Source organism: Saccopteryx leptura, chromosome 3 (assembly GCF_036850995.1).
Source record: "Saccopteryx leptura isolate mSacLep1 chromosome 3, mSacLep1_pri_phased_curated, whole genome shotgun sequence".
NCBI lineage: Eukaryota > Metazoa > Chordata > Mammalia > Chiroptera > Emballonuridae > Saccopteryx > Saccopteryx leptura.
This window is the reverse complement of record NC_089505.1, coordinates 227948631-227968709: the sequence shown is the minus strand read 5'-3', so window position 1 is coordinate 227968709 and position 20079 is coordinate 227948631. Positions and strand designations below refer to the sequence as shown.

The 20079-nt window shown below is 53.6% G+C and overlaps 1 protein-coding gene across 4 annotated transcripts; it reads left to right on the top strand.

Moving 5' to 3' along the window:
* The first annotated feature begins 2279 nt into the window (after window positions 1-2279).
* Window positions 2280-11289, top strand: SH2D6 (SH2 domain containing 6). Of its 4 annotated transcripts, none has more exons than XM_066377810.1 (17): window positions 2280-2402; window positions 3306-3331; window positions 3740-3774; window positions 4242-4258; window positions 4344-4500; window positions 5074-5132; window positions 5780-5840; window positions 6709-6731; window positions 7165-7225; window positions 7598-7676; window positions 8308-8338; window positions 8498-8523; window positions 8696-8844; window positions 8941-8999; window positions 9279-9362; window positions 9871-10029; window positions 10661-11289. In XM_066377810.1, exons 1-17 carry the CDS (start codon window positions 2343-2345, stop codon window positions 10775-10777), a joined length of 1203 nt encoding a protein of 400 aa, XP_066233907.1. In that variant the 5' UTR covers window positions 2280-2342; the 3' UTR covers window positions 10778-11289. The 4 variants fall into 4 exon arrangements, with proteins under 4 accessions (XP_066233907.1, XP_066233905.1, XP_066233906.1 ...); XM_066377808.1 differs by having other exon boundaries at window positions 4188-4258; XM_066377809.1 differs by lacking the exon at window positions 2280-2402 and adding an exon at window positions 3051-3192.
* The last annotated feature ends 8790 nt before the right edge of the window (window positions 11290-20079 follow it).

The window sequence follows — 20079 nt, the reverse complement described above, 5'->3', positions numbered from 1 at the left end:
TGTTCAGCCCTGTTCCATGCCTCCTGCTTGGCCCTAACCTCATGCTCAGAAAGTTCTTCCTTCCCTTTCTACCCCATCCCTTGCACTTGCTCTGTGGATTTCCATTCTCCCGGGAGAAGAATCCTTGTATTCTCAGCACCCTTTCCCCTACTTCCCTGGTCTCCAGGGTGGCCTCACACTCCCAGATCCTGCCCTTGGCCTCACCTCCCACAGCCAGGGCCCCCCTGGCTCCCAAGACATACTCCTTCTAGTGCTTCTTCATGTTTGAAATCCAGGTCACCCTCTCTCCTTCCCTTCCTTCTTTCCTTTAAAAAAAAATCTATTGACTGATATTTTAAATTATAAAAATAGTTAACATTTGTCATAAAAATGACTCAAGACTATAGAAACATAAAGCTATGACACATTTCTGCCTGGTCTCACCTTCCCAGGAGGTACCTCCACCTGGCTGAACGTGGCTCTCAGTGTGTCCAAGGCATCACATCTCAGACTCCTACAGAGCAGCCTTTCTCAAACTTGACAGATCACAAGATTGATTGAAGGTGCTTGTTAGAAATCATCTAGATTCCCAAGTCTCTCCTGGAGCATCCAGTTCTTAAGATCTCAAGAGGGCTTGAGAAGCTAAGATTTCTTTTATTATTATTATTATTGATTTTAGAGAAAAAGACAAAAACATTGATCTGTACCTGTATGTGTCCTGACCAGGGATCAAACCAGCAACCTTTGCATATCAGGCCAATGCTCCAACCAACCGAGCTATCCAGGCCCTGGCATTTGCCTATGCAAAGCTGTGACCAGAAGGAGGGCGTGGCGGAGGTAAGGGCAGTATGGACTGGTAACACCCCCACACCCCCACACACACACCAGCTTGTTTCCAGTGGGGTGGTACATAAAGCCTCCTGCTGACTTTGACTTGACAACTCTGGTCCCATAAGAGGTCTCCACTTGCCCCCTGCGTTATGGTCCAAATGTGGAACCAAGGTCAGCTGGGAGTGGCGGTCAAGGAGGAGACCCCATCTCCGACCCCAGGGAAGACTGTTTCTTTGTTTTTGTTTTCCCCACTGCACCAAATTGGCTCCCTGTTAGACTACACATGACTTTTTTAAATTTACTGATTTTTAGAGAGAGAGGAAGGGAGATAGACAGAAACACACACACACACAGAAACACATCAATTTGTTGTTCCACTTATTCATGCCATCACTGGCTGATTCTTGTATGTGCCCTGAAGAGGGATCGAACCTGCAACCTCAGCATGTTGGGACGACACTTCAACCAACTGACCTATCTGACCAGGGCCATTTCATGGCTTCTTAAATGCCCTTTCTCCTGCAGTTTCCAAATCATCTGGTCTCCCTCTCTGAAGGCTGTGGCCAGCCTCGACCTTGGTGCTTTCTTCCCAGTGTCCCCAGCACCATGGCCTCTAAAGACGCAAGCACATGGCCTACATTTCTTCTTTGTGCCAGCAGCCGGGACCTCACCAAAATAATGAGCATAGGAAAGTGATAGTGCCCTAGAAAATTCTTACAAACACAAGCTGTGTTTCCTCATTCCTTGGTTTAAACAGATTTAGACACGAGGCTCCAACCTTTCTTTTCACCCCAACACTTCTCTGCTGTCAAAGTTCTAAAACTCACTCAGGAAACAGTATCTGGAAGTCATGGACTCCTTAAGGAGGCCTGCGAGTACCAATGTGCCTGAGTCCATCACAGGAAGGTTGAGTCAGGACCCAGTCCTGGGTGAGGTGCAAGATGGCTAAGTTGTTTATACACAGGTCTAGGCTGGGCAAACTTTGGGTTGAATTTTACCTTCAACTCTTACTAATTTGCATCACCTTGGGGAAGTCAACTTCTCAGTCTTTCTCAGTGTTATGGACAGAAATGTGTCCCCCAAAATTCATATGTTGGAGCCCTAACCCCAATGTACTGTGTTTGGAGCTAGAACCTTTATGCAGGTAATAAAAGTTAAATGAAGTCATAAGGATGAGGCCCTGACTCAATAGGACTGGCATCCTTATAATAGGAAGTGATACCAGCAGTCTCTCTCTGTGTAGGCACAGAGGGAAGGCCATGTGAGGACACAGCAAGAAGTTGTCTGCAAGCCAGGAAGGGAGCTCTCACCAGAAACCAACCCTGATGACACCTTGATCTTGGATTTCTAGACTCCAGAACGAAAAATAAATTCTATTGTTTAAACCAGTCTGTGGCATTCTGTGCTGAAAAGCAAGGATAAAACTAGTCCTTACATCATGAAGCTATTGTGAGAACTCATTGAGGAAATGCACACATAATGCCTACCTGCCTGTTTAGTTTTCCTACAGCATCATCAGCACCTGGAAGTTAATGTTCAGTAAATACTTACTGAATGAACAAATACATCCATCAGAAAAGGAAGATGTCCAAGTAAATATGAGTATCTCTCTGAGCTTCTCACTAACCTCCATTTCCTTGACCATTGATCACAACTGACCCGCAAATGACAACAGGCATAAAGAGTTTTTTAAAAGTGCCTGCAAGACTTGACCGAGCGGTGGCGCAGTGGATAGAGCGTCGGACTGGGATGTGGAAGACCCAAGTTTGAGACCCCCGAGGTTGCCAGCTTGAGCTAAGGCTCATCTGGTTTGAGCAAAGCCCACCAGCTTGAGCCCAAGGTTGCTGTCTGGAGCAAGGGGTTACTTGGTCTGCTGAAGGCCCGCGGTCAAGTCTCTCTGTCCCTGTCTGACTATCTCTGTCTGTAAAAAAAAAAAAAGTATCTGCAAGGACAGTTTCCTGCTTTTAATTGGATCTGTCTATTAATGTCATGTCTTCTGTGAATTGGGAAAGGGCTTGGTCTCACTGGTCCCAGGTGAGTATGAGCCTCTAAGAGGAGGAGAAATTGGTCAGAGAGCCGTAGAAAGCCTTTGAACCCTTATCTAACTTTGCAAGCCTGAGTGGGGAGGGGAGAGCTCTTTTGCCTGTGGAACAAAGGGGCTAGAGATCACCAGCAGGGGAGGCCGTGTGGGTGGGGAGGTTGGGGCTGGGCTTGGAGTGGCCTGGATGAAGTTGGTCTGGGGTTGGAAGCCACAGCTGGCCCACCTTTCAGGTGACTGAGATGCAAATAATGGGAACAATAAGGCTCCTGTCCCCTGGCCATTTGTGGCAGAGACTGGGAGACTGGGCTTCAGGGAGGCATAGCTCCTTCACCTTGGCCATGGTGAGACCTGGTTCTGGAACAAAGATCTGCCCACTGCTGGGGGCCCAGGATGCTGGGCAGGGAGTGGTATCCAGCTGTACTGATCACCCCCTTACCTTCCTCCCTGACTCCAGGACAAGCTCAGGGAAAGCAAGCCCAGGTGAGTACTTAGCTACTTGCTTTCCTTCCACCCTCCTCTCTGGTCTCCACCTTGCCACCCCTTTCCTGGACACAGCCTTCCTTAGGGCTGTGCTGGCTGTGCCTGGGTCCTCCCCGCCCACCCACTGAGACTATTCCTGTACCTCCACTGCCCTGTGAGCACTAGGGCTCTCCCATTACCAGCTTCCCTTGGCACCCACTCATCCAGCAGTATACCCACAGGGACACTAACTCGGTCCTCAGACTCTAACTCCTGCTGCCCTGTCCAGGCTGCTGTCACACAACTCCAGGGGGCTCCATTCACATTGTCATGGACATGAATGCCTTGGAATTGTGCAGTGTCTGGATGATAAAAACTCAAAAGCAGATAAAAACCCCTTGGGCAGAGTTGACTATAGTATGATTACAGGTTGGGGCCACCTCTTCCACCTCCCAAGGATATAGGTAAGTGACACAGTAAGCAAGAGGGACCCAGCAGAACAGGGCCCCTTGCAATTTGAGTCTCCCTAAGTGGCATCTTCTCCATCTGTAGCCATCATAGCCCAGCACAACTGAGTCCCTGAGGCTTAGCTCTTCTACCTGTCTTGGTCAGAATTAGGAGTGCATGGGGTAGGGGGCTGGCATAGGTATAACAGGCAGAGAGCTGGAAGGGGTCTTTGTTTCCAAAACGTCTGTGTCATTGGCCCTGAGCGGTGTTGGAAAGACCCGTCATGAAGGTTCCTCTGAGCTAGAGAAGCACTGAGGCTGCTGTAGAAGTGCAGATGGTTCATCACGCTGGGGAGGGGGAGCAAGTCACTGTGCTAGAAAGGGGGCAGGCTGGGAGGAGATGAGGCCAGTCTCATCAGTCTCCTGTCCAGACTCTCCAGTTTGGAGAACAGATGACCCCTGCCTACCTTCTCTGCCTGTCTCAGGGGCCTGGAGACACTGGGTAAGTCCAGTTGCTGAGCTGGGGTCAGGGTGGGGGAAGGTAGGAACCACCTCCTCCTGCATCCCCTCCATACCCCTGTGCTCAGCTCCCCTACCCAAAGGCCCAGGAGGAGGAAGAGGAGGAAGAAGAGGAAGAAGAAGAAGAAGAGGAGGATGAATATGAGCTGCCCCCCTGTGAGGCTCTGCCCCTGAATCTAGCCCCTGCCCACCTTCCTGGCACTGAGGAGGATTCTGTGTACCTGGGTAAGGGCTGGGAAGTGGAAGCAGGAAGTTTGGGTGGTCAGCAGGGCAGGAGGGTTCCCACAGGAAAAAGGACGCAGGCCTAGCCTCTTCGCGATCGTGCTGGGCAGCTATGAGAGGCCTCAGCTAGCAGTTGCTGGGGACTTTTGGCTGGGTTGAGAGAGAGGGAGAGGAGAGAGAGAGATGGAAGGAGGAGGGGAGAAGGAAGGTGGAAGATGGGAAGAGTCTGGAGGGGTAGTGTAACCAAGGCAACACTGGGAAAGCAAGAGGACGACTTGTTCTCTGGGGCCTGGCGTTCCCCCTCTGAGATCCCAGCAATCTCAGAGCAAGGGTAGGGGTGACAGGAGAGCCCACTGCTATCACACCCCCTTGGTTCTCCAGGCTGGGTCAGATGGGGGCAGGGAAGCTGACCGCCTCCAGTTGCCATGGAGACAGGGCTGCCAGGAAGCCAGTGAGATGGGTGGACCGGGAGGGAGGGAGGGAGGGAGGAGGAAATAGAGGCTAAGTGGGGCGGGAGGAAAATGGGAACTTACAGGGCAGAAACCTAGAGATTTAAATGCTTGGGGTCTTTTCCAGATCACTCTGGCCCCCTGAGCCCACCCAAGTCACCACCGCGGCAGCTCCAGCCCAGGAAGGTGAACAGACTCCCCACAAGTCCCTCCGCCCCACCCCAGGCGACCATTTCCCAGTGAATAAATCTAAGAGGCACCTCACTCGCAAGATTCCCCCACATCTGCTTTCAAGAGGCCCCTGAAAAATTAGATGCATCAGAAGTCTGGGCCCAGTGAACAGCTGCTGCTCCCACCTGCCCAGCCCAGTCTTTTCACCCTCCTGTCTGCACCCAGGACTCAGCCCTTTTGCCAGAGCGGAAGGTTGGGGGGAGGGAGACAAACAGGCTCTGCTGCTTCTTCCTGAACCCTGGGGCCTGAGGACACACACACACACACACACACACACACACACACACACCTAAACAGTTAAGTAATCCCCCATTGAGCTGCCAATTGCTGCCAGCTCGCACTCCTGCCATGATCCTGCTATGGGCTTTAAAAGCTACCACTTTCATCATATACTTTATTGGAATAAAACCAAGGAGGGATTCACGACAAAGAAAGAGCCACAGAATTGAGGCAAAGGGAAGGATTGCCCACTTTGTACATTAACTCTTGTGTGGCAGTGTTTTTTTAAGCTGCACAGATATACATTGCCCTTCCCATGCCTCAATTTCCCCTCCACATCCCCACCCCACTTGGGTCTCCCTCACCGCTCATTGTGTCCACAGCTGATGGCAGCGCTGAGCCTGAAGGAGGCTGTGAAGCCGGGACTGTCCTCTGGGAGGCGAGGTAAAGGGGATGTCCTCTCTCTTCCGGGCCTGGCCATGCCCCTGCCCTGAGAAGGGGTATTCGGCCCACACTAGTTATATGTATTTCCGATGGCTTTAGACGACCCCTGTGTTTTGGTCCTTCGACCCCCGCAGGGGTCGCGACCCACAGGTTGAGAACCGCTGCCCTAAAGGCAGGCAGTTGAGGAGACTGAGGCCCCAGACACAAAACGCTTTGCCTGAGATCACACAGCAGAGTCGGCTGTGGGCTCTGGGTAGGGGACTGGTATCTCAGGATGAAGAGGGCTGACTGGCAGTCTACTCAGCGCAGAGGAAGCTCGCTATTGAGACACATTTGAATGCCATCCCCCATCAAAGGGGCCCTTTGGCCACCAGTCTCTAATTCCATTCATGCCATTATTGCCACCTCTGTCCAGAGACTTTCCCCTAAGGTAAGTACCTGGAGGCCTGTGATCCCCAAACCCTGGGTGTCAGACTAGGGAAGGACCTTAGCTAGCATGTTTTCATCTAAAAGGCCCCAGAAGGGGCAGCCTCCTGCCCAAGATCAGATGGCTAACTTGAGGCACATTTATTTTTACATGTTCAGTGGTTGGTAAACCTTTGTGACCTTGAGGGGGTTTTGATTTTTGGAACAGTGCCAAGTCATTTGGAGCCAAACCTGGCAAGTCAATTGGGAGGCCAAGTCAAGCAACCCCATGGGGTAGTGGAGTGGGGCGAGGGTGGTGAGGGTGGCAGTTCGCTGAGGCCTCCATGCTGGCTCCGAGGACACCTTCAGATAAGTTCCACGGATACTCCACTCTTCAGCCTAAGTCTCTTTCAATTCCTTTCTCCCTATGCTTATGACTGGTGGGCCTCTCCTTTTCTTCCAGAGCTGAGTGCACCAGCCCAAGTGGTGAGCAGCCCCTCAATTCCCACCTCACACTCTAGGCTTCTGGCTAGGAAGTTGGCATGGTTGGGGTGGGATGCCTGGGAGGGCCTGGAAATGTCCCTGAAACCAAGGAAAAAGGCCCAAGGCTGAATTCCTCCCTGTCGACCACAGGCCCCAGGCAGAGTGTAGGTCAGCTGTCCTGAGGGGGCTACCCAGAGCCACTGTGGAGGGCCTGGCCCACAGCTCCTCCTGGGCACCCACATTCTCTGACGCTGGGGCCTGTGGGCACCTCTGGAGGGGAAGGTGCTTGTGGGGCACCCCCTTGCAGGCAGAGGAGGCATTTTAATCATTCTAGCTGGCTTCCAGAAAGGGTCACCTTGTGAGGGGGCATGAGGTGCCAATAGTCTCCCAGTGATGGCTTTGCTCTCCTCTCACTCGCCCACCCTCTCTATCTTAGGTGCCAGGCTCTGCAAAGGAATCTAATGAGGACATCTACCTGGAGTGTGAGCCCAATCCAGGTGACCTCCCTCTGCCCCAGACCCATCACGCCCCGAGGCCCTCAGGGCCTCACAGCACAACACATTCCTCTGAGTCCATTTCCTTCCCTGTCTCCTCTGACCACCCCCACCAATACACCTTTGCCTTCAGACACTCAGGGACTCTCCACCTTTGTCCAGGCTGACCCGGACTGTGGCTACAAGGGAGAGGATGCCTTAGGGCTGTGGGGGGGGGGGGGGCTTCCCCGCTGCTATGGCCTCGTTGGGAGGGTTCCTGGAAAGCCTAGGCTGCAGAGAAGCAGCAGGCCCTGCAGTTGTCCCCAGCTGCTCCCTGGCCTGCATGTGTCTCCTAGCTTCAGTCCCAGCCCAGCATGGCCTGCCCTCTGTTTTTAGTCCCTGCCTCACCTCAGACTCTGAGCTCCCAAGTCCTGATGTGCCCGGTCCCTCTGCCAAGGACATCAGTAGTACACAGGTGAGTAATGCACCAGGGTGTGTGTGTGTGTGCATGCATGCATGTGTGTGAGAGAGAGAGAGAGAGAGAGAGAGAGAAAGAAAGAAAGAGAGAGAGAGAGAGATGAATTCAGGCTTCCCCAGCCCTGACCCTGGGATCTCTCGGTTCACTGGCCCCCTTTTTTTTTTTTTTCTCATTTTTCTGAAGCTGGAAACAGGGAGAGACAGTCAGACAGACTCCCGCATGCGCCCGACCGGGATCCACCCGGCACGCCCACCAGGGGCGGACGCTCTGCCCACCAGGGGGCGATGCTCTGCCCATCCTGGGCGTCGCCATGTTGCGACCAGAGCCACTCTAGCGCCTGAGGCAGAGGCCACAGAGCCATCCCCAGCGCCCAGGCCATCTTTGCTCCAATGGAGCCTCGGCTGCGGGAGGGGAGGAGAGAGACAGAGAGGAAAGCGCGGCGGAGGGGTGGAGAAGCAAATGGGCGCTTCTCCTGTGTGCCCTGGCCGGGAATCGAACCCGGGTCCTCCGCACGCTAGGCCGACGCTCTACCGCTGAGCCAACCGGTCAGGGCTGGCCCTTTTTTTTTTTTTTTTTTTTTTGAAGGAAGTACAGCCCTGAGCTCTGTTTCCCAATTTTCTCCCCACAGGCCCATCAGAGCCCTAGAGAAAGCTTGGACTGTAAGAGGCTGGTGGTAAAAGGCGGGTTTGGGGGTGGGTGTACCCAACAACCAGGTGGGTGGGAGGGAGAGAGAAAGGGAGTCTCAGGGAGGGACTTCAGGCCCAGAGAAGCAGGCCTACAGAGCCAAGTCTCTTCTGACCAGACCTCTTGTGTCCCAGGGAGCAGCGAATGCCACCTCTAAAGGTGAGTCCAGGCATCTTCAGCATGAACCCAGGCAGTCCTGCCAGGGCCCACCCCAGACACAGCCCTGCAGGCCACGGACTCCCTCGTGCCCCACTTTGCTGAGGGAGAGGGTCCTGCAGCTCTGCCTCCAGTTGCAAGCAGGTCTGAGGGGTCACCCCTGGGCATTTTCCAAGGTCTGCATTAAAGCAGGAAGCTCCCAGCCTTTACGTCAACATCACCCCTCATTTGGAGATTACGTGTGGCCTCGCTGGTGGGTCCTACCAGAGCCCAAGGCCTGGAGAGGAGGGGGAACACTGGATGCCCTGCTCTGGGTTTCAGCCCTGTACACACTCCCTCCATCCTCCCCACCCCTGCAGTGGGCCTCAAGCCTCCTCCGTCTAATCCCCTCCCAGCCCTAGCTCTATACTACTTCTTCCAGCAGGACAGAGCTCCTCTCCTTCCTCTGTGGCCCCCACTGGAAGCACTTCGGCTGCTGAGGTGAGGAGGGGCTGGGAGAGGGCTGGGGGCATGGCCTGTGAGGAACCCTCTGGCGCTAGTGTCCACCACTGCAAGGAACACGTACGGAACATGTGCCTGGGGCCGTGCTGGGTACCAGGCATGGTGCATCTTTGTTCAGCTTGCACAGACTGTCTGGGGAAGGCAGCTGTGAACACAAATAACGGCCCCAGGGTTCTCTGATCCCCGCCCCCATCCAGTGCCCTAGCACACATATCTCTGAGTGCTTCTGTGTGTATGTGTGTGTGTGTGCATGCACAGGACGGCAGCCTGCTGGGTCAGCCTTGGTACTCAGGGAACTGTGACCGTCATGCTGTTGAGAGTGCCCTGCTCCGATGCCAGAAGGTGGGAAACTACAGAGCCCCTGGGCCTTCTCAGAAACCCTTTCTCTTGTGGCTATGGCTGGCCGAGCAGGAAGGGACAGCTGAGCAAGGGGTGGGGGACAGCCATCAAGGGTTGGGCTGCAGCCCTGTCCGGGTGACTCAGTGGTAGAGCGTCGGCCCAGTGTGTAGATGTCCTGGGTTTGATTCCTGGTCAGGGCACACAGGAGAAGCACCCATCTGCTTCTCCGCCCTTCCTCCTCTCCTTTCTCTCTGTCTCTCTCTCCTCTCCTCCTGCAGCCAAGGCTCCATTGGAGCAAAGTTGGCCCAGGCACTGAGGTGCTAGAATGGCTCCGGTTGCAACAGAGCATTGCCCCCTGGTGGGCATGCCGGGTGGATCCTGGTGGGTCACATGCGGGAGTCTGTCTCTCTGCCTCCCCACTTCTCACTTCAGGAAAAAAAAAGGGGGGGGGTTGGGCTGCAGGTGGACAGTGGAAATAGTGGGAGATGAGGCTGATGGGTCTCCTCCACAGGATGGGGCCTACACCGTGCGCCCCAGCTCAGGCCCTCATGGCTCCCAGCCCCTCACCCTAGCAGTGCTTCTCCATGGACGGGTCTTCAATATTCCCATCCGGCGGCTGGACAGTGGGCGCCACTATGCCCTGGGCCGGGAGGGCAGGAACCATGAGGAGGTGAGTGCTAAAGGAGGCAGGGGGCGAAAGGGCAACAAAGCCAGAACAGAGGGTACCCTGGGCCTAGCCAGGGCTATTTGCCTAGGGAAAACCCCACATCCTATATTTTTCTAAAGTGGCCAGTGACCTGAATCCTTTCCTAGAGGTTCACCTTCCTCTGAGGGAGGCACTTCCTCCTGTATGTCTCAGTCTGCACAGGGTCCACATGGGGGCATTGTTACCTGTAGTGAACCAGTTGGGAGGACGGCAGAGCCCAGGTAGAGTCCAGACTCCTGTCTGTGCCAGGATTCAACGTGCGCCCACCACTGGCTGGGCTACAGACCAGAGACAGTCACTCTCCACTTGGCTCTGCACACTGGAGGTCAGGGGCAGAGGCCAGTCCCCAGAGTTATTCCCAGCTGGCCTTGGAAATATGATTTAACCAACAACCTATCCGTGGGTATAGTCACAGGAGGGTTGCACAAGGCCTGGGATTGGGCAGCAAGATGGCAGTGGAGCCCCATGAAACAAACAGGAAGGAAAATATTTACAAAAATGTCAACAAGCACCCTCGCCAGAGGCCGGCAGTTCTGGGAAGTTTCTCCCAGCATGAGGCTCCAGGGTCTCACTGATGCCCTGCCTCTCTGTTCAGCGCTTCTCCTCTGTGGCTGCCATGGTCCAGCACTACACGCAATACCCTCTGCCCCTTGTGGACAGACACAGTGGCAGCCGGCAACTCACCTGCCTGCTCTTCCCCACCAAGCCCTGAATCTCAGCGGATGTGCATGCTCGCCTGTGGCCCCATCAGTTGCTCCCTGCCCATCCACCTGTCCACCTTGTGCTGCCTCCTCTCCTCCCCCAGGTTTCCACTTCTCCAGGCCTTGCTTATCCCTTGTCTCAGTCCCAGCAGGCCCAGACGAGGCACTGGGAAAGGTTGCTCAGACAGGAAGGGTTCCCAAGACCCCTTGCCATGCTCACCCAGGGCCTGGCCCTGTGCTCCCTGCTGCCTCTCCAAGGCTGGGAAGCAAGGCCCCATTCCCAGTCCCCAGGAACAGCGTGTCCACCCTGTTACTAGGGCCTCCCAAGCTGCTCTGAGTGAAGGCCTGCTCGGGGAACCTGAGCCTCTTGGGGACAGCATGAGCACTTTGCAGACACAAAGAGAATCCTCTCACATTCTTTTCCGAGCTTAAGACAGGGCTGGCATCTGGGAGGGACTTGGTTACACAACATGTATTTTGCTTTCAATAAATATTTGTTGAATAAATTATTGAATTTGCTGAGTGAGGCAGAGATGGTCTCAATGTGGCTCCAAGGTTCTCAAGGGTCCCAGGGCATGGACTAGGCCTGGGAGGATAGAGCAGTGGAGGCCGAGCCCATTTCTGCCCACTCACGGGGCCTTTGCCCTTATGGTCCGTGCTGAGGAGGAGGGAAGCCAGCCCCAGGGTGGCTGGGATTCGTTTTGCTTTGTTTGCAGTGGTCGGAGAAGGGAAGGGAGGGCGGTTCTGTGTTGTCTCAGTCACTCCATAAATGATGAGAATGGAGTTTTAAGTACTTGTCCACCACGTGTTTACCGTAGGTGACCCCCTAGAGAGACAGGTGGACCTCAGGAAACCACTGGATACTGGGTTTGCCAGCTTAGTCGTAAAAATCTAAGGAAGGCTCATTGGTGGTGCTCGGAGAGGAAGAAAGGCAGTCGCAGGGAGGGTCCCCCAAGCCCAGCAGGCTCCAGAGCTCGGGGCTCCGAAATAGGCGGGCCGGGCGGGGCCCGGCCGTGGGTGGGGGCGTCCGGGCCTGGCGCGGCGCCCGGAACACCCGGTGCCGGAAGCGCCATGTGACTGTGACTCCGCAGAAACAAAGGGCGGCTGTGAGGACGCCATGTGCTGGGCTGGCTGGTGAGGCCGGTACCTCTACACACTGCAGCCCCGGCCCTGTCTCCTGACGGACCCTGGGCCCTGGTCGGGCGGGAGGCGCGCACGGGAGCCCACCGCCGGGCCGCCGGGCCGCGGGAGCCCAGGGTAGACAGGGAGGGGACGGCCCCAGGAGACTGCGGAATGCAAGTGCGAGGCTGGCAGCGGAAGGGGCTGGGGGAGGACGACCTCGGGGCCAGGCGCAGCCGGAGGGCATTGAATGCTGCCGCTATTGTTGCGGCTCTTGCAAATTGCCCTGGCTGGGTCTTGATTCCTGTTACAGAGGTGAAGATAATCGTTCCTACCCAATTATCCTGGGGTTAGGCTCAATCCAGGCTTTCAGCATAAAGCGACCAGCACTGTCCAGGGCCTGAAGGGCAGAACTCTAGTTTCACCTCTCCCAAATGAGCATGTGAATTCGGGTCCACGAACTGCCAATCAAGTCACAGCAGGGGTGGTTTCCCCGCCAAACACCAGGAAGAGGAGCAGGATGGGGCAGCTGGCACCTCCGGGCAGGCGGGGGGGGGGGAGCCCTGCTGTGTGTGTGTGTGTGCAGGGAGGATTAGCCGCTGGGGACTGTAGCAGAAGCAGCGGGCTAGGAAACCGCCAAGACATCCCCTCTCACTCAGCTCTGTTAGCCAGCTCTGACTCCCTGTAAGTCCTGGATGGGAGTGGCCTTTCTCCTCTACACTTTCCCCAGCCTGACCCAGGTAACTGCCCCTCACAAGGACCCACTTGGTCCCAGCTGGGGGACTAACTTTAAGGAACTATCCTCCATATCTTCCCTTCCTGGGGAAAAAGAGAGAAGGAGCAGTCCAGGCACAGTCTATAAATAAGGGACCTTGAATGTCAAAGAGCATGGTCTGGGGGGTGACTCCACCTGGCTATTGCCTCCCAGCCTACAGTTCTATGCTTAGGTGTCCCCTTGTCCAGGAAGCCTTCATGGCTCCCCATTCTGGGGTAAAGTGACCAGGCAGGCACTTAAAGACACTCCCTAGCAATAGCCTTTTTACTCCCAGAAAACGACCAACTACTCCCACTGCCCCCACTACTGTGTATCCAGGGCCTGGAATATGGTTGCTGCCAAATACTTGTTGAGTCACAGAATAGGTCAAGTCTACCCTAGATTCCTTTAAAGCTGATTACATTGCTTCATTAAGGCTTCCTTTGTAAGAGAAATGTCAAAGCCAGTGCTGTCCACTAGAAGTCTCTGTGATGATAGGAACATTCTATATACACTTTGTCCAGCACAGTAGACACAGGAGGTTATCAAGCACTCGAAATGAGACTACGTAGTGTGACTGAGGAACTGAATTTCCTTTAATTAATTACTTATTTTTGAGAGAGAGGAGGGGGGGGAGAGAGAACGAGTGACAGGAACATCCATCTGTTCCTGTACATGCTCTGACCAGGGATTGAACCAACAATCTCTACTCCTGGAGGACACGCTAACCAACTGAGCTATCTGAGCAGCGCATGAATTTTTAATGATAATTTATTAAATTTATTTAAATACCCTCCCCATATAGAACCATGGAACATGGTTTGTGCTATCCTGTTTTTCCACGTCTGCTGCCTCCAAGTGTGAGGGGCAGTGGAGAGTGAGAAAGCTGCAGAAGTATGGGGGCTAGGCCTGGAGGAGCCTGGGAGACCACCATCATGAGTGTGGGCAAAGGGGAGCCGTGGAGGTGGCTGAGCGGGGGGGTGCAGGAGTGAGTATGTTTTAGGAGGATTGCTCTATAGAGAGCTGAATGGGTTGAGGGCAGCACAGAGGCAGGGAGAACAGTTAGCAGCTACAGGTGGTTCTGTAACTCAGCTGAGAGATGACACCCGTTGATTTGTTTGTCATGCCAGTGTCGCTCCAAACACCCATCCCCATTTCCTCTCACCCAACTATCCAGACTAGAAAATTCCAGGCATGGTCACCAACTGGGGAATCAAGTCTTGGAGAAATGTCACTTGGTGTAGAAGTCCATATCCTGTCTCCATTGGCCAGGAAGGGTCTGTAGGTCTGGGGAAAGCAGAGGAAGTGTGTAGCTGGGAAGGGCGTGGAAGCTGTGGTACCCACTCTGGCAAAACCACATCTGCTGGGGACAGAGTGTGCTCAATGTTACCATCTAGTAAGTTTTCGGCTTTTGTTTCTAAAGAAGTAGCCTGACCTTGGGAAAAACCCGGCTCTGGAGTCTTGAGTTCCCAAGATTGAATCTGGCTCAGTCATTCACAACTTGTATGAGCTTAACTTCAGTCTCTTAGTTTTTGTTTTTTGTTGTTGTTGTTTTGTGAGAAAGTGAGAGAGAGAGAGAGAGAGAGAGTCAGGAAAGGAGAGAGATGAGAAGCATCAACTCATAGTTGCAGCACCTTAGTTGTTTGTTGATTGCTTCTCATACATACCTTGACTGGGGGGCTCTGGCTGAGCCAGTGACCCCTTGCTCAAGCCAGCGACCTTGGGCTCAAGCCAATGGCCTTGGGGTCATATCTGTGATCCTACGCTTAAACTGGAGACCCTGCACTCAAACTGGTGAGCCCATGCTCAAGCTGGCAACCTCGGGTGTCAAATCTGGGTCTTAAGTGTCCCAGGTCAACACTCTGTCTATCCACTGTGCCACCGCCTGGTTAGGTTTTGTCTCTTCACTTTTAAAATGGGGCTAATAATATCTACTTTAGAACTCATAATCCTGAAGTCATGCTCCTAACACCCCTTTTTCTCCTCAACCAGATTTGCAAAGCAAAGAAGGGAACATCCAGGGGAATTTAGATTAAAAGTAATTTTAAAACAACCTCAGTATCCCCATAAATCAGCAGTTCTCAACCTGTGGGTAGCGACCCCGGCGGGGGTCGAACGACCAAAACACAGGGGTCGCGACCCACAGGTTGATTACCGCTGCCATAACTGGTTAGGTGGCCAAAAGGGCAGCAGGATCATAGTCGGTTACAACAGGGTTCAGACAGGCTCTCTGCCAGGGGCCCTGGGCCACAGCCAGGACTTACTCCCTGCTCAGCAGACTGTGGTAGGTTGAGTTCTTAAGGTTGTTGTGAGAATGAGAAATGATATATATGAGATATACTTAGCCTGACATATAGTGGAGCCAAGTGATTCATACTTAGTAATAATTGTAACTGAGAATAGGCCAAGCCTGGTTCTGGTCCCACTTGAGTACTTCATGTTCAGGAGCTCCACATACACACACATACAGGCTACCTTTTGGTATTATAGGCAATGTGATTGTTGTTTTGTTTGCCCACCTGGCTTTCCCATTCCCCTCCTCCTGGTAACACACCGCTTCTTCCACTATAGGACCAGACATGTGACCTAGTTCTGGCTAGGACCAAAGCAAGGCCAATCAGCCTTTTTTGAGATGGATTTATTGATGTTGAGAGAGAGAGAGAGAGAGAAACCCCCTTTCCAAACCTGAGTTTGGGCTGCAAATGGCCACCTTCCCTACCACATGACAGAGCCTGTCTGCAAAAGTCAGGCAAAGACAAGGAGAAAAACAGTCTTGGGAACATTGAGTGCTGCCCCAAGTGCCCAGCTTTGGCCATGGTATCCTTCCCAGTTGTGGGAGGTGGAAATTTCTCTCTCTTTTTTTTTTTGTATTTTTCTGAAGCTGGAAACGGGGAGAGACAGTCAGACAGACTCCTGCATGCGCCCGACCAGGATCCACCCGGCACGCCCACCAGGGGCTATGCTCTGCCCCTCCGGGGTGTCGCTCTGCCGCGACCAGAGCCACTCTAGCGCCTGGGGCAGAGGCCAAGGAGCCATCCCCAGCGCCCGGGCCATCTTTGCTCCAATGGAGCCTTGGCTGCGGGAGGGGAAGAGAGAGACAGAGAGGAAGGAGGGGGGTGGTGGAGAAGCAAATGGGCACTTCTCCTATGTGCCCTGGCCGGGAATCGAACCCGGGTCCCCCGCACGCCAGGCCGACGCTCTACCGCTGAGCCAACCAGCCAGGACCTGGAAATTTCTCTTTTGGTCTAAACTACTGGGAGTATGGCCTCTGATATTTGTAAAGAAGCTCCCTTCTTGGTACAGGCACTTGTATCCTTGAGGTTTGGGGTCACTGAACAAGTTAACAGAAGCACATAGTTAGTGGTAGAACCAGAATGCAGACTTGCCTGGCTGGCTCCAGATCCACCATAAACTGTAACACACATCATTCACGAGTATTTATTGAGTGCATGCTCTATGCCAGGGACCAAACTAGTCTCCCATTTCTCCTTCACACCTACTGAGGGGCTCCCTCCCCACCTTCATTCCCACTCTCTAAGGACCTTGAGTCGGGATATTTAACAGCCCTTCTCCAATAGGATGGGGCCCAGCATACTCTGTCTTCCCAGAATCATACTCCCAGGGTCCTCCTCATATGCCAAGGATATGAGAAGAGCCAGCTGCCTACGCACCCACCTACCTACCACAGTCTGCTGAGCAGGGAGTAAGTCCTGGCTGTGGCCCAGGGCCCCTGGCAGAGAGCCTGCCTGAACCCTGTTGTAACCGACTATGATCCTGCTGCCCTTTTGGCCACCTGACCATTTATGGGGATACTGAGGTTGTTTTAAAATTACTTTTAATCTAAATTCTCCTAGATGTTCCCTTCTTTGCTTTGCAAATCTGGTTGAGGAGAAAAAGGGGTGTTAGGAGCATGACTTCAGGATTATGAGTTCTAAATCTGGTCCTCAGAACAATCATGGAGCATGATGACCAGTCTGTGACAAAAAGAGAAAAATACAATCTGTGGAGTGAGCTTTTCCTGAAGCAGCAGTCCATCTTTAAAAAGAAATCAAGCCTGACCAGGTGGTGGCACAGTGGATAGAGTGTCGGCCAGGAAAGCAGAAGACCCAGGTTCGAAATCCCAAGGTCACTGGCTTGAGCATGGGCTCATCCAGCTTGAGCGCGGGCTCACCAGCTTGTGCGCAGGGTCGCTGACTTGATCATAGGATCATAGACATGACCCCATGGTCACTGGCTTGAGCCCAAAGGTCACTGGCTTGAGCCCAAAGGTTGCTGGCTTGAGCCCAAAGGTCGCTGGCTTGAGCCCAAGGTCACTGACTTAAGCAAGGGGTCACTGGCTTAAGCAAGGGGTCACTGGCTTGGCTGTAGCCCCCAGTCAAGGCACATATGAGGAAGTAATCAATGAACAACTAAGATGCTGCAGTGAAGAACTGATGCTTCTCATCTCCCTTCCTGTCTGTCCCTCTGTCTCTCTTGCTGAAAAAAAAAAAAAGGAAATCAAATTCTTCCTCCTTTATTGATGTTAATTTGTACTTTCTTTTAGATCACTTGATTTTGCTGGGCCTGATCCTTAAAATGGGGTGGGAGGGGCAGGGTGATTGGCCAAAATAACCTCAGAGGGCCTTTCTAGCTCCAGTATTCCAAGATCCTGAGAGCCCCGGGCCAAGGCCACTGCTGCCTGGAATTATGTCTCATGGCTGGCCTGCCTTCCCCACACTATCTCCCCACCCAGACTCTCTGCTCTACCCCACAGGCTGGCCCTCAGCTGAGCCTTCCTGTGTGCCCCTTGGGGAGAAGTCCACAGTGTACTCTGGATTAAATTATAACCTCGGAAGTACAGTTTATAAACGGCAAATGTGGGTTTTGAATAGCCTAATGTTTGTCATGAAATAATTGGGTAAAACCCAGCCTCCATGCAGGCCTGGAAGTTAGGACAGACGTCAGAGACCAGTAGCAAAAACCCAAGAACAAACACCAGTGCAGGGGCTGGGGAGAGGGTGAGTGACGAAAGAGTAGGGAGTTCCGGCCGAAGAACGCTATCACAGACTCACCACCTCTGAGCTGGCAGCGCAGGCCGTCCTGTCCTGTCATGTTATAGATGAGGAAATTAAGGCCCAGGAAGAGAAGAAGAGGCATCTGTGATGGGTGGGGGTTATGTCTGTTTTTTCTTTGGCATCACCTCAGCTGGGTCTAAGGCCCAGAGATGGGAACGAATTGAAGAAGACTTGGAAACCAAGCCCAGGAGAGACCAGAGCATGAGGTTGGGGCTGACCCAGCTCTTCTCACCCCCTGAGCCCCGTGTCCCTGCTCCCAGCCCACTTGCTCTGTCCCCAGCCCTTCTCAGGTCTCCTTTCCTTTGTCCACCACCCTCAGCTCAGCTCCCAGTACATCACAGATAGGGGTCCCAGTGGGCTTGAGCAGGAGGCTGGCCAAAGAATATGGAGGGCCGGCGATGCTCTCCAGAGTGCCCAGACGCCTGGCCTGGCGTGCCTTGTTAAGAAGCTCTGGGAAAAGGGGAGGTGGGGAGGGACTGTCATTGCACTGACATTTAGAACACACTCCTTTCCCTCCCACACCACCCTAAGGGGATCCAGGGACAGAAGAGGTGCCAGGCACGTCTCAAGGATGCTATAAACCCAAATACTGGGACTGAGCTCAAGAGAGAACAGAACCAGGAGCCTATGAACCTCCTGTCACATTCAGCCCTGAGATGAATCATTAATAAATCAAGTGTGAGATGAAAAGCCACATTGGAAGTCTCCTATACACTTCCTGCCCATCTCTGTAATACCTGTAGCTGTTGTTAGAAGGTCATTTTTTTTCTTTTTTCTTTTTTTTCTTTGAAAGATGGAGGAGAGAGAGAGAGAGAGAGAGAAACATCAATTGGTTGTTCCACTTATCTATGCATTTATTGGTTGATTCTTTTTTTTTTTTTTTTTTTCTGAAGTTGGAAACGGGGAGGCAGTCATACAGACTCCCGCTTGCGCCCGACCGGGATCCACCCGGCATGCCCACCAGAGGGTGATGCTCTGCCCATCTGGGGCATTGCTCTGTTGCCACCAGAGCCATTCTAGCGCCTGGGCCTGGGCTAACTTTGCTCCAATGGAGCCTCGCTGCGGGAGGGGAAGAGAGAGACAGAGAGGAAGGAGAGGGGGAGGGGTGGAGAAGCAGATGGGCGCTTCTCCTGTGTGCCCTGGCCGGGAATCGAACCCGGGACTCCTGCACGCCAGGCTGATGCTCTACCACTGAGCCAACTGGCCAGGCCTAGAAGGTCATTTTTAAAGAGGTGATGTCAAGGGCCAGAAAGGAACCAGTCCCAAAGTCCCCAAATTGACTTGGGAGATGGAACCAACTTTAGGAAGGCTTCCAGTAGGGAGACTTTGGGCAACCTCCCAGGTCCACAGCTGTCTGCCCTTGATCACACAGGCTGTTTGCTGCCTGGGATGCTAGACACTAAGGTAGCTGGGTAACCTGGAAATAGAGTGCCCAGGCTTGACTGTTTCACCTTGACACCCTCTCCCCAAGCACGAGAGCAAGGCCAGGGAGCTCCTGGGAGCCTCCTGCTGAATTCCCAGGGGCTGGGAGCCAGCTCTGCAGCTGATGCAAGGCCGGGGGTGGGTAAGCTCAGCCTGTCTCTAGCATACCAAGCTTTTTGCGTCCCACTGTACCCTAGAAAATACACCTGTCCGTTCTTTACTCTATTTCTTCCAGAAGCATGGCAGGGTCACCTTAGATCCTGAAAGCAGATGCTGCTTGGGGCTGGGTGGCACTGAACCCTTCTCGGTCAACCCCGCCGTCCCGCATGGGCAGCCTGTAGGCAGTGCAGGGACCTGGAGCCCTGCCTCCAGGGGACCTGTCCAGTGGCGGTGGGAACCTGGGCACTACTCGGCCCTCACGCTCTGCCCATGCGAGCTCATTTTCTCTTCGGGGAGAGGTCAGACCCTCTTATCCCATTAGAAGGGTGGACCTTCTTCCACAGGCCCTCACCTCTCACTCTCCATGCCCAGGCCCAAGGTGGGAATGTCAGGTCCCTACCACCTTCTTCTCCTCCTTCTCCTTCTCTTTGTCCTCCTCCTCCTCCTTCTTTTGTTTTGAAAGACAGAGAGAGGGACAGATAGAGACAGACAGACAGGAAGGGAGAGATGACAAGCATTAATTCTTCGTTGTGGTTCTTTGTTGCAGCTCCTTGGTTGTTCATTGATTGCTTTCTCATATGTGCCTTGACTGGAAGCTACAGCAGAACAAGTGACCCCTTGCTTAAGCCAGTGACCTTGGGCTCAAGTCAGCGACCTTTGGGCTTAAGCCAGTGACCCTGTGCTCAAGTTGGTGAGCCTGCGCTCAAGCCAGCAACCTCAGGGTTTCAAATGTGGTCCCCCGCGTCCCAGTCCGATGCTCTATCCACTGTTGCCACTGCCTGGTCAGGCTCCCTTACTACCCTCT

What these genes read in the sequence shown, in the direction of transcription:
- SH2D6 (XM_066377807.1), top strand. Translation starts at nt 3,091, where the DNA reads ATGCAAATAATGGGAACAATAAGGCTCCTGTCCCCTGGCCATTTGTGG. An exon ending in AGGACATCAGTAGTACACAG is followed by an intron (nt 7,677 to 8,307) that starts GTGAGTAATGCA and finishes TTCTCCCCACAG; the next exon opens with GCCCATCAGAGCCCTAGAGA. An exon ending in CCCTAGAGAAAGCTTGGACT is followed by an intron (nt 8,339 to 8,497) that starts GTAAGAGGCTGG and finishes CTTGTGTCCCAG; the next exon opens with GGAGCAGCGAATGCCACCTC.